At 29.9% G+C, this 13,089-nt stretch overlaps 1 protein-coding gene and 1 pseudogene across 1 annotated transcript; one reads left to right on the top strand and one right to left on the bottom strand.

The window, feature by feature from the left end:
• Nucleotides 1-1,522: 1,522 nt before the first annotated feature.
• Nucleotides 1,523-2,531, bottom strand: LOC120154445 (annotated as a pseudogene).
• Nucleotides 2,532-9,532: 7,001 nt separating this feature from the next.
• On the top strand, nt 9,533-10,419 carry LOC120154489 (probable plastid-lipid-associated protein 14, chloroplastic). Its single transcript, XM_039166224.1, has 4 exons — nt 9,533-9,595; nt 9,720-9,779; nt 9,969-10,151; nt 10,270-10,419. The coding sequence occupies exons 1-4, from the start codon at nt 9,533-9,535 to the stop codon at nt 10,417-10,419; spliced, it is 456 nt and encodes a 151-aa protein (XP_039022155.1).
• The last annotated feature ends 2,670 nt before the right edge of the window (nt 10,420-13,089 follow it).

The following is a 13,089-nucleotide window of genomic DNA, read 5'->3' as shown; positions in this document are numbered from 1 at the left end:
TAAATTATTTAAAATATTTTTAATGTTTCACTAAATAATTATAGAATACATATGTATATTCTACCTTATTACTTTAGGCATATTATATATGTCATGTCATCACTCATGTATATTTAGCATGTGACACGATATTATTTTAGACATGTAACATATGTCACGTCATTATTTATGTACATATGACATATATTACATCATTATTATAGATATATAAGTGATGTCAGATCAATAAAGAGTATTAATTATTAATTAATTGATGATTTTCATCTAATCATCAATTATTTTATTCTAAAATAAAATGTTACATCAGAATATTACAAAAATAAAATTAAAAAAATTTATTTAATTAAATATTTTTCTGTCATTATGCCAATTATAATCTTCTTGTTATTTTCCACAATAAGTTTGAAAGTTCATATTTGTCAGGGAGAGGGACCCATGGTGTAGATATATGATAGTGGTGTGTACATATAATGCACACAAAGATGAGTCAAGTCAAACTTCTGCTATTTTTCCTGTAAACATACCATGCAATTGCTTGGCAAAAGTAAATTAATCGATGATTACGATGGTTATTATTATTCCAAAGGAAAAAACATTTCCACAGCTAGCGAAAGCCTCAATGGTTCTTATTGTTTCACATTGCTGATTACAACTGTTGCAGCTAAAGTTAATACTAAGCTTTACAAGAAGTATGCCTGTAAATGAATCGAACGCACACGAACGGAGATATGTTAATGTTCGTTCATTTACTAAATAAACGAACACGAACATAAACGATCGTTCATTAAGGAATATAATATGTTCATGTTCGTTCATTTAAATGATAAAAGAACATAAAAGAACGTAAACGAACACAAACGAACGAATGTAAACGAATATAATAAATAAACATAAACGAACAACACAAATACAAAAAAAACTTATTCGAACACAACAAATGAATATAAAAAAAAGGTAAGCAACAAGAATAACAACTTAAAATTCATTAATATAACCTGCAACTTTAGAGTTAATTTGTTTGAATACGACAAAAACATACATAAATCATAAATAAGCTATAAGAATATAATAAAGTCTTAAAGTTAATTTGTTCAACAAAACAATCTTCTTGAAATCCAAACAACTTCAATAATCTTCGGAACATATTTAATTTGCTCTCTGTTCAAACATAAATGAACGAACATAAATGAACGAACATATAATTGAACGTTCACGAACGTAAATGAACGCAAAATCTGTTTATGTTCGTTTATTTATTCATTTAATAAATAAACGAACATAAACGAACTTTTCACCGTACGATTCATGAACGGCTCGCTGAACGTTCAGTTCATTTACAGGCCTAACAAGAAGAGAGGGACGAAGTCAGAATTTTAGTTTAGGGACAAAGTATAATTAACAATAAAAATTGAGGGGTAAAATTTAAAGCCTAAATTAGTAATTATCCTTATTTTTTAATGGTAAAAAAATTGTGGCTGGGGGCAGTGGCCTCCGGGCCTACATGGCTCCGTCACTGAGCAGAACTACACCTAGACTAGAGCAACTCACTTTCATCAAACTCGAAATATTCTTCAAACTCAACAGGCTTCATTACAAGGTCCAATTCCCAGTTCCGGGAAGTGATTTCAGTACTTGAATACACGTTAGACACCACATCCCTATAATCGGCACCGATTATATCCTTCCACATGATAACAGAACCCAAGTCCGTAAGACCACTTGTCGTCGTCGTCGTCTCTTCCTTGACTTCTTGTTTCATGGTTGTAGTGTTGGATGGGATATCGGAGTTGATAAAGGTGACCATCTTGTAAGATTGCCAGGATTCGGAATCACTGATGATCTGGGGAGCCTTAAATGAGTCTGGTCTGCATGTATGGGTTCCCATGTAAGTGATCTGATACATCTGGGAACCATCGTCCATTCTTTGGACTTGTTTAGTGGCCTTACAACCTTGATCGTATTTACGAGTGCACCTAAAGTAACCCCTGTTACATGAGGAAAACTCGATTATCTTCCTTTTATTACAAGAATCATTTTTGGAACAAATTGAAAAACAATGAATACCTTGGGTGTCCAGAATTCAGAATCTGCTTCTGTCCGTATTTTCTCCACGCATGACCATCTTCAACAGTTGCAGAAGCTACTGTCCATGTCTGTTCAGCTTTCCCGCAACCAAAACACAACCCGTTAACATTTCGTTCAATCTATGTATGAACATCCAATACTTAACATGATTTTTTGAATACCTTCTTTTATAACAGCCTCTCTTTTCCTTGGAGACGGGTCTCTTCTTACAAGGGAATCATAGTAGGAAATTGCTTGATTCTGAGAAACCTCAACAGATTCAGCACTAGTCAGCAACGAGATCGAGTGATCAAAAGAGGTGAAGATCTGGTGCACAAGCTCCTGAGCCGATAGACGCCCCTCTATTAAGAGGAATTGTGGAAAAGAATCTGAAGCTGGGTAGCACAGTCTTTACCTGTAACAAGTTCTTCTATCACCCTCGTCTTATTGCTCCACACACTTGCCATAATTGTCACCCCTTCTGCTTTGCATACAGTTGTAGATACATATATAGAGGAGCAGAAGAGATAATAATTTAAAGACAGGAAAAGATAGAGGAGAGGAAGGGGAGAAGCAAAGTAAAGGAAATTGTAAGGAAAGGGGAGTGAAGTGGGAAACGTAAGATAGAAAATTCTAACACTGTCTTTCTCATCGATGATGACAAAAGCAAGCTGACGTTTGTACATCATAGATTAGAACTTGGGAACAAGAATATCATTTGGTCTTTTACATGATTTGGCATGAATTAAACAATGTGGATAACTTATCCTTACAAATTAAGGTTATCCTTGGTCACACAAGCTTAAATCATACAGAGCTGAATTGATTTGGGTGGAACTCAATGGACTACTGAACCTCCTTCCATGAGTTTTCCTTTGTTTCTGGAACCAGGCATCATTTCTTCAGACTGCCTGTCTGCCTGCCTTAAAACTAGAAAGGGATATTTCTGTTTTCTTTTGAAGTTAGAAAGGGGTAGGTCAAATTTTGGTTATGTTCCACTATGTTAATATTTAGAAGGGAGTTTTTGACAACATTATCTTTTATCACTTCTTACTATAGGTGTGCAAAATTACCCGACTCGGTTGATCCGACCCGCCGACCCGGATCTAAAAAAATCGGGTAATTCTTTAAAAAAAATTATCCGGCCGGGTCGGGTACCCGGCCCGACATTTCCCGAGTCGGGCCCGGGTCACAAAATCTAGTTTTTCCGGGTACCCGGTTAGTTTTTATTTTATTTTTTATTTTATTTATATATAATTATATAAAATAATGAATTATTTATATTATGGATTATTATATTTTGTATTTTGAACTTTTAAATTTTATGTTCGGATATTAGAGTATGTAATTCGAAGTTTTGAACATTTAAATTTGTGTATATATTTTTTTAAATTAATAATTTGAAAATAAAAAATTAAAAATTGGGTATCGGGTACCCGATTACCGGGTACCCGTAACATTCGGGTCGGGACACGGGCCGAGAAATCGTCGACCCGGAAGTTTCGGGTACCCGGAAATCGGGTACCCGAAAATCCGGGTACCCGGATTTGCACACCCCTACTTCTTACGCTCTCAGAACCTTCAAGCTACCTCTTTGTCGGACACTTACACCAATATCTCGAGTTCAACTCCGCGGCTTGTGGCATTAAAATTATTTGATAGATTCAAAAATAAATTTATAATATTACAGTAAAATTTCAAGTCTTGATCAATGACACACGAAAAGTTAACAAAATAGAAACCAATTTTAAGAATCTTGGCTAATTTTATATTTAGATTTGATAATTTTTAAATAAATTTCATGTAAATATTTATAAAATAATAAAATAAAAATTATATTTAATTTAATTTGTTTAGACTTACCATGGAAGTAAAGGTTTTATTGGAAAATATATAAAAGTGAAAAAATGATAACTAAAATTTCATTAAATTTTTTAAATTATGAAAAACATTATGTTTTTTTGTTTTTATTTAATTTTATTTCATTAAAAATTATTCAATCTTGATATGTGTCATAATGTTTTTAATGAAATAATCAAATTTAAAACAATTACAACTTTATTTTGGAAATTTGAGATTTTTTATAAAATTTGATTTAGAGTCGTCATCAACCTTTGAGTTAGATAGATCGAATACCTTAAAAATGTATTTTAAAATAATTTTAAGAAAAATCGTTTTTAAGACAAAAATATGTATGCGTTTACCAAATATTCATTTTAAATAGTTCGAAAGTCGATTACGTGTGGAGAAGAATAAACACCCCACAATGTCAGAAATGGATACCTAATCGTTTATACGTTGTCGAGTAGTGGAAACTATAGTTTCAAGTAAAAATTTAAAAAACGATCCTTTATATCGAACATTGATTAATTATTTTAAATCATAAATTACACAAATCAAACATAAATGTGATAAAATATCAAATAAAATAACAAAACGTGCTATTAGAAAAACATACACGTCATTATTTAAACTAAAATAAAAAGAGTAACTTAATTATTTTTTTTTAAAAAAAAACTTGATTTCTTTCAAGTTATCTTTAAAGTTCAAATGTCGAATCACACTACTTCCATTAAGTGGTGTTTTTCACACCCATTCTACGATAAATGTCCTTAAAAAATATGAATATACTATATTTAAAAACAACATCGAAGCAAAACATAAAGTATGAATTAACCAATCGAAAAATAAACTATTGAACATTAAATAAAAAATAAATACATGCATGGAAATGTAGATAACATGAAATAAATATATTGAAATTAAAAAGAAACAATAACCACTGAAGTGGGATTAAAATGAGTACCAATAAGATAAGAAGAAAAAACTAAAAGAAATATAAAAAGCATGAACAAATCATAAACAAGGATATATATATATATACACATTCGTAAAAAATTGATTAATATAACCAAGGTGTCTAATTCATTTAATATATAGGATAATGTATGCGTATTGTAGTTCGCACATGTGATTATATATGCCTTAATGGACTAAAATTAAATACAAATAAAGCATAGTGCTAAAAATAAAAGAAAAATAAAACCAACATACAATTCATGAAAAGATCAAAGAGGAAATTTGCCAAGTACATGAAAATTGGTGCCGTTCCCACCTTTTAGACCAGATTCAAGACGCATAAAGTTTTAAACTTAAAAAAGAATGAAACTCATTTGTTACCGCCCGTTTCTGTTTTTCGGTGACTGTTTGGTGTCAAATTTCAAAGGAAAGTTCATCTCGACTACGGGAGTTCGAATCCGACCTTAGTTTTACGAGATATGACCCCTAGCTCCACGAAAAAGGTCAAAGACCTTTCGGCTCTTCACCTCTCCGATCTAACTCCTCCGTCGTTAGATCATCGCGAGATCAAGTTATGTGGCCACCATCATCATTATCTCGTTGCTCATTGTTCGGATCGTCAAAAGAAGGCTCCGATCTCCAGAAAGTACCAACAACCGACGGAGAATCTCTCGTTCCTTTATTTTCTTCTCTTTTCTTCTTTGTTTCTCGTTTTTTTATTTCTGGTTGGTTACTGTGATTTTTCACTCTTTTTTGAACTGATGATATCTCCCATCATGTGTTGTTCTCTGAAAATGGCTTTTATATGGTGATGATTGATATGGGTGTTTGGTGAAGGTTGTTGGCAGAGGAGTATGGCCATGGCAGGGAGAGTGTCCACTTGTTGAAGTTGGCAGGGGTTAGGGTTGTAAAATCGGGTAATCGTTCATGTTTTAATCGGATCTTGATAGGTCGGGTAAAATCGGATATAGGTCAATTTAGGTAAATTTGACATCAGATACAGATCGGGTTCTGGTCAGGTCAAATCAGTTCGGGTTATTTTCATGTTGATTTGACATCAGATTCAGATTAGGTTCTGGTCAGGTCATTTTCAGTTCAGATCGTTGTCAGTTCAGGTCTGAAGCAGTTAAAAAACAAGTTAATTCAGGTTCGGATAGACTTCAGGCGGATCTCGTTTAGATCGGGTCATATCATTGGCATATAAAATTAAGGTCGGATCTCTATCAGATACGGATTGAATTCAAATCGGGTTAATTTTTATTTTTGGATTAATTATTTTCGTCTTTTGCGAATGTTGAATTGCAATTTTGTAATTGTATATGATTTAGAGTAGATTACTAAGAATATAAATAATCATGGTTCAATTTTATGAAAAATACAAATTTAGGAATTAAATTGAACAATTATGAAATTACAAATAAAAATTTAAATAAATTAAACAACACATATTGATGAGGGATCAAATTGAAATAATTTTTAAATTGTGAGGTTGAATTAATACAAAAAAATACTAAATTATACCCATTTAAAAGTTATGGGCCAATTAAAAAAATAGAATTAAGTAATAAGTATGGATCAATTTCATATGCAAATAAAATTTGTAGAACTAAATTGAACATATATGAAATTAAAAATAAAAATTTAAATAAATTAAACAACACACATTGATGAGGGATCAAATCGAAATAATTTTAAATTGTGATGTTGAAATTAATACAAAATAGTATTAAATTATACCCATTTAAAAAGTTATGGGCCAATTTAAAAATAGAAATAAGTAATAACTATGGGTCAATTTCAGATGCAAATAAAATTTGGAGGACTAAATTGAATAAATATAAAATTACAAATAAAAATTTAAATATATTAAACAACACACATTGATGAGAGATCAAATCGAAATAATTTTAAATTGTGATGTTGAAATTAATACAAAAAGTACTAAATTATACCCATTTAAAAAGTTATGGGCCAATTTAAAAATAGAAATAAGTAATAAGTATGAGTCAATTTCATGTGCAAATAAAATTTGGAGGACTAAATTGAACAAATATGAAATTACAAATAAAAATTTAAATATATTAAACAACACAAAGGGATCAAATCGAATAATTTTAAATTTTGAGTTGAATTAATATAAAATGTACTAAATTATACTCATTTAAAAAGTTATGGGCCACTTAATAAATAGAAATAAGTAATAAGTTGAGAAAAAAATTAAAACAACTAATATAGATATATATATATATAATATAAACTATATAGTTTATATATAAAGTATATGTATTATATATATATACTATATAGTATATATATATATATTATGTAGAAAGTATAAACTATATATACCATGTATAAACTATAATACTATATAGTTTATATATGAACTATATAGAAACTACATAGTTTATATATAAATTATATATTAATTATATATAAACTATATATTTATATTATATATTATGTATAATTATATAATATATATTGTATAAATTATATAGTTTATTAATAAATTATATAGTTTATATATATATATATAGTATATGGTTTAGGGTTTATTTATATAACTACATACTATAATTTATATTATACTATATTTATACTATTTATATAAACTATAGGTTTATATTTATTTACTATATATGAACTATAGTTTACATATGAACTATATATAAATATATATATTATATATATATATATTATATATATAATATATATATATATATATATATATATATATATTATAATATATATATAATATATACTAAGGTTGATATTATATGAACTATAGTTTACATATAAACTATAGTTTGATATTAACATACTATAGTTTACATATGAACTATATATAGTTTATTAGTGAACTATATACTATTGTATAGTATATACTATATATAAACTATAGTTTATATTTATATACTATATACTATAGTTTATATTTATATACTATATATTATATATACTATATATTATATATAAAAACTAATATACTATATAGTATAATTTACATATGAACTATTTATAAATCCTAAACCCTAAACTATACATTATAGTTATTAGTATATAAACTAGATGATATATATAGACTATATGGTATATATAAACTATATATATATAGTCATTATATATAAACTATATACTATATAGTTCATTAGTATATATAAACCTATATAGTATATTGTATATACAAACTATATATTATAGTTCATTAGTATATATAACCTATATAGTATATGGTATATACAACTATATATATAGTTCATAGTATATATAAACATATAGTATATATAAATATATTAATATAAACCATATATTAATTGAAAGAATTGAAAATAATAATGATCAAATTGAACAAATTTTAAATATGAAGCTTAAATTAATAAATTGTAACATTAAATTTAGATTAAATTGAAAAAAAGTTGAAATATGAAACTTAAATTAATATATTAAATCATTAATTTTGGACTAAATTAAATAAATTTAAAACTAAGAGACAACACTACAATATTAAATAAAATTAAAAAACACACGAATTTTCTCCTCGTTAAGCCACAAGGCTACGACAAGACGCCAAAATCAGCATCATTTCCCGCCAAATAATGTTTTTTTTCTCTAACCAGCAGCCGCAGGAGGCTGTTCCGTTCTTTCTTTCACTTAAGTCTCAGAAAAATTCCCCCTCGCTTTTTGCCGCTCTTCTTCTCTTAGCCATGGCTTCCGATTCTTCTCCTGCTAATTTCAACAATGGTTACTCTCTCTTCTACTCTTCAAAACCTTGATTATTTTATATATTTGAAGTGTAATTTTTTGGGTTGTTATTATTTTTAAATCTAGATAATTTTTTTCAGGTCCTTCCTCTCCTGACACCTCTTCCCCGGCTCATCGCCGCCGGCGTGGTCTCCGTCAAGCCTCCACTCCTTCCTCTGCCGGCGCAACCCCACCTCCAAATCCTTCTTGTTTTGCCAATTCGGCAACTACCCCAACTCCATCCCGGTCCATTAAAGTGGAGTTGGGAGTTGTAACTACCCCAACGCCATAGCAAGAACTTGGGCTTTCAGTGACAGGGAGACAGACCTCTTCAGTACTCACCTGGCTCCTACAACGAGCTGATGTTCTAGGTTCAAATTAAAACATTTTCAGGTTAAAAAATCTGGTCCTTGATCTGTTTCTGATTTCATTATGCTTTTTTGTTTCCTTGAAGGGATTGGATTTTGTAGTATCTGAAGCTAAGAGGTATGGGATCAAGCTATTTTAAGCTTTGCGAATAACTATGATCAATTTGGAGGGAAGAAACAGTACGTGAACGGACAAGAAATCAAGGGCAATCGTCTGCTGATGATTTCTTTACGAACTCTGTTGTTAAAGAATACTACTAGACCATATCAATGTCAGAATTTGTCTCCCCCCTTTCCTCACCACATCCATTTTGAAAGCCTGCCTTTTGAGTTTGACAGTTGTAGAAATGACAGGAATAAGATTTGCATTGGAATAATTCATTTATTGCACCAATTTAGACAGAGGTAGATGAACATTTCCGGGTAAAACTGGTTAAAAATATATGCAATTGATGCAAGCTTTTTTTAATCTCGTTCTTGTTTTTGGCTATAATAGAGATTGTTCTTACAAGACGAAACACCTGACTGGAGTGGCTTACAAAGATGAACCAACTATAATGGCGTGGGAGCTTATGAATGAGCCCAGGTGCCTCTCAGATCCATCAGGAAACACCATGCAGGTCAGCTGTATATCATCATCAAGCTGTTTTGCTTCACTGTTACTCTGTTTTGGTTTTAATTTTCAGAAAATTTATTTGTTTTCTAGTTTTTTTTCTCTGTTGAATTTAATGCCAATGGTTCCAGTCGGTGCTTTTTGCGGACTCATGCATGATCCATTATAGCTCATTAACTCTGGTCCATGGGGTATGCCCTTTATATCCATTTAACTCTTTAGTACTATTCTTTTTCATGTATACTGCATCATCCATCCATGCTCCTCCCTGACTCTGTTGTTTTGCCTTGAGGCTTGTATACCAATACAAACAACTCCTTATGTACTTCTTTTGAGTGGGTTAAAACTATTTTTTATGTTTTTATATACATGTTTTGCAGTACCATGGTAGCTTTTCATTAAGACACTGGCTTCAACAACCCAACTGGCTTCCAACTTTAGAAGCAACTCTTGCATTGGATGAAGAGTCTGTCAGGAGGGTAGGAGATGACTCAGTTGGGGGACCAGCAGTTTCTCGTCAGTTGAGGCTTATTAGAATATTGATGAGAGACCTATTAATTGGAGTATGTTTCTTTTCTTTCATCATAAATTATTGCATCTGACATTTCTCAATGTTTTTCGTAAATTTGTGATTCATGTTTCACACAGGGTGGAGTTTGTTTTGATATTTACCTTTTTCTGGTAAACTACTTGCATTGCCATGGGATTGCCATGGGATTGCGTATACAGAGTTTGGCACTGTTGGCCATCAAATTTCCTTTGGCTTTACCACTGATTATATGCTTTCTTAATACAGGATGCTTGTTGAATCGATGCAATGATGCTTGCTGAATTGGTACATTGATGCTTGTCGGTTGCTGTTGTCTATTACTCACTGATGCCTTGTAAATTATTGTTGTTGGTCTGACTTAAATCAATTTTAGAACCTTATAAATTTTTATCTAAATAGTTACTCATGTTTAATTATGTTGGTGGCATTTTGGCTTTTAAAGGTAGAAAGTTACCCATAATTAAACATGTTGACAACATTTAGGTATATGCTCGATGATGATATTTCTGATAGTATAGTTAGGCTTTTTAGTCTTGTAAACATTAGCTATAAGATCCGAGAGCATTTATTTCAACATACACATATTCTGTTTAGTTGATTTTATTGTAATTTTAGTGTTTTCAAGTGTAATGAAATTACCTTCATTTATAAATATTTATTTAGTATTTGTAATGTTATTCAAATTTTTAATATTTAATAAATCTATTTCAATTAATATATTTTGATTTTAAAATATCAAGTTAAGTTTACTTAAATTATTATTCAATTTTCACATTAAATGTAAATTAGATTTATGAATATTTTAATTTAGTTAATATAATTTAATAAAATCAAGTTTAATAAGATAATATTTAAATTTAATTTAGTGATTTTAAATAAAATTTATAATATAAGAAATATAAAGAAATTTATGAATTAGAATTAACATAAAAATCAAATTTACAATATATAAATTATAATTAATATAAAACTAAATTTCAAAAATAATCATATTATTGATTATCATAATAATTTATGATAAAATTTTAAAAAGTAATTATATTAATTTCAAAAAGTCAGATGAATAGCCGCAATGAGACTTTGTAACTCCGGGAATCCAACATCAAAAACACCCTCGGAGGTAGTGGCAAAGCCTCCAAGGACCTTTCCTTTAGCATCTTCCTCAATAACCTCAACTGTTGCAATCTGTCAACAATGTTTTAGGTTGTTTTTATTTACTCATTTTTAAATTGTAGATTGACTAAATTACTCATATTTTTAAGGGGTGGTGAATTTACTTAATTTAAAATTGATAAAAGCTTAAAAGGGATGTTTGAATAAAAATGTTTGTTTTATTAATCTAATGTGATTATAAATTAGTATTTATTCTAAATATTTTCAAGAATTTAACAATGAAAGCTCAACACTCTTGTAATCTCTAATACTCGAACTAAGGCATCTAAAAAAATCTACCATTCATTTAACAACGGAAGAAACTTGACTCACTTATCAAAAAAAAAAAAAGTAACTTGACTCATACTAAATAAATATATTTAAACCAACAAGTTATTACTCTAATGTTTTAAATTAAAATATTTATTTTCTCAAATGTATTAATACTAAATATTTTTTTTATAAAAGAGAGATTAACATGAAAATTTTTATAATATAGAAATTTGTAATAAACTTCATTGAATATATAGCTAATAACATAAAAATAAAACGTTAAGCATTTGGGCTGGCCTTGGCTGTATATAAAATTTTGAAATTGAGCAGCAATCATAACAATCAATCAATAATAATAATATATTATTTAGTTTTAAAATATAACTAAAAATATTTATAATAATGTATTATTTGTTTAATTTTTGGGTAAAGTACGTAAAATGCCTCTCAATTATATGATGCTATTTTGCTAAGTTCATTGACTATTAAAAGTTATAAAATAGTCACCTAACTAACTCTTAAAATTTAAATTAATAAATATTAAAAATCACATTCAAAATTTATTTGAAAAAATATGATACAAGATAAAATTCCAAACTTATCTTCTCAATATATGCCATATTGTTGGCACGGTCACCGTGGAATAGTCTGTCTTCACTACCTTCCAAATTTTTAGTGCCATATTAAAAATAACCCCCCCCCCCCCTAATTCCATATGCTTCATTAATAAGAGGAAATTGTATTCATAAGGCAACCATGTGGTTCAACCTTGATGTTTGGTTGTCTTGGAAGATGCAAACGGTGGCACTCGGATAACAAAAGTTTTCGACTGGCTTCCGTAACCATTTCGTCACCTTCAAAACAAGTATTTGAAACCGTCCTGCCATACCTCATCGGCTCATCGTAGTGGAGCCTAAGATGTCATCTCTGAATCCACATGCTTTGAAGAAGAACCTGACATAAGCTTATAAGAATCGTGCTTTTGAAGAAGAATCAGCACAAATCATTTATCAATGACCCAACCTTTCCCTTGATTCTCTCAGGTTTGCACATAATCTGTTTGCAACAAATCCATAAGATGATGTTCGTCCAACAAAAGAATGAAGCCCATCTAATCAAAATTTAAGCCCTCTTATATTTTAAATCGTTCTGGTTTAGGGCTGGAGTTAAGGTAGCAGAAGAGAGCCACTGAGCCAGATAACATAAAAAAACAGCCGGTAAGCTGCAGCAAATTCAGGAGAAAAAATAATTCCCCATAAGCTGTAGGGGGATTGTAATACACTTGGCTGGCCTTTGTTAAAATGACATTGCAACATGTTTCAAAGCAAGAAAATAGAGGCTGCCTAGTGGTAAAACCAATAAAACAAGGGTATATGAAACAGATAATGAGAAACACAGGTTATGGAATTTTAGCATAATGACAAGAATTACCTTTCCTTTGTGAAACAAAGAGCAGCTATGTCATAAATGTCGCTAGTTGCATGTGAGCATCTAGAGGCAAACTTAGGGGCAAAAAAGTTAAACTC

This window comes from Hibiscus syriacus, unplaced genomic scaffold, assembly GCF_006381635.1.
Source record: "Hibiscus syriacus cultivar Baekdansim isolate YM2019G1 unplaced genomic scaffold, ASM638163v2 tig00111131_pilon, whole genome shotgun sequence".
Taxonomy (NCBI): Eukaryota; Viridiplantae; Streptophyta; class Magnoliopsida; order Malvales; family Malvaceae; genus Hibiscus; species Hibiscus syriacus.
This window is presented reverse-complemented; position numbering and strand designations above follow the sequence as displayed.

What these genes read in the sequence shown, in the direction of transcription:
- LOC120154489 (XM_039166224.1), top strand. Translation starts at nt 9,533, where the DNA reads ATGGCGTGGGAGCTTATGAATGAGCCCAGGTGCCTCTCAGATCCATCA. An exon ending in CATCAGGAAACACCATGCAG is followed by an intron (nt 9,596 to 9,719) that starts GTCAGCTGTATA and finishes CAATGGTTCCAG; the next exon opens with TCGGTGCTTTTTGCGGACTC. An exon ending in CATTAACTCTGGTCCATGGG is followed by an intron (nt 9,780 to 9,968) that starts GTATGCCCTTTA and finishes CATGTTTTGCAG; the next exon opens with TACCATGGTAGCTTTTCATT.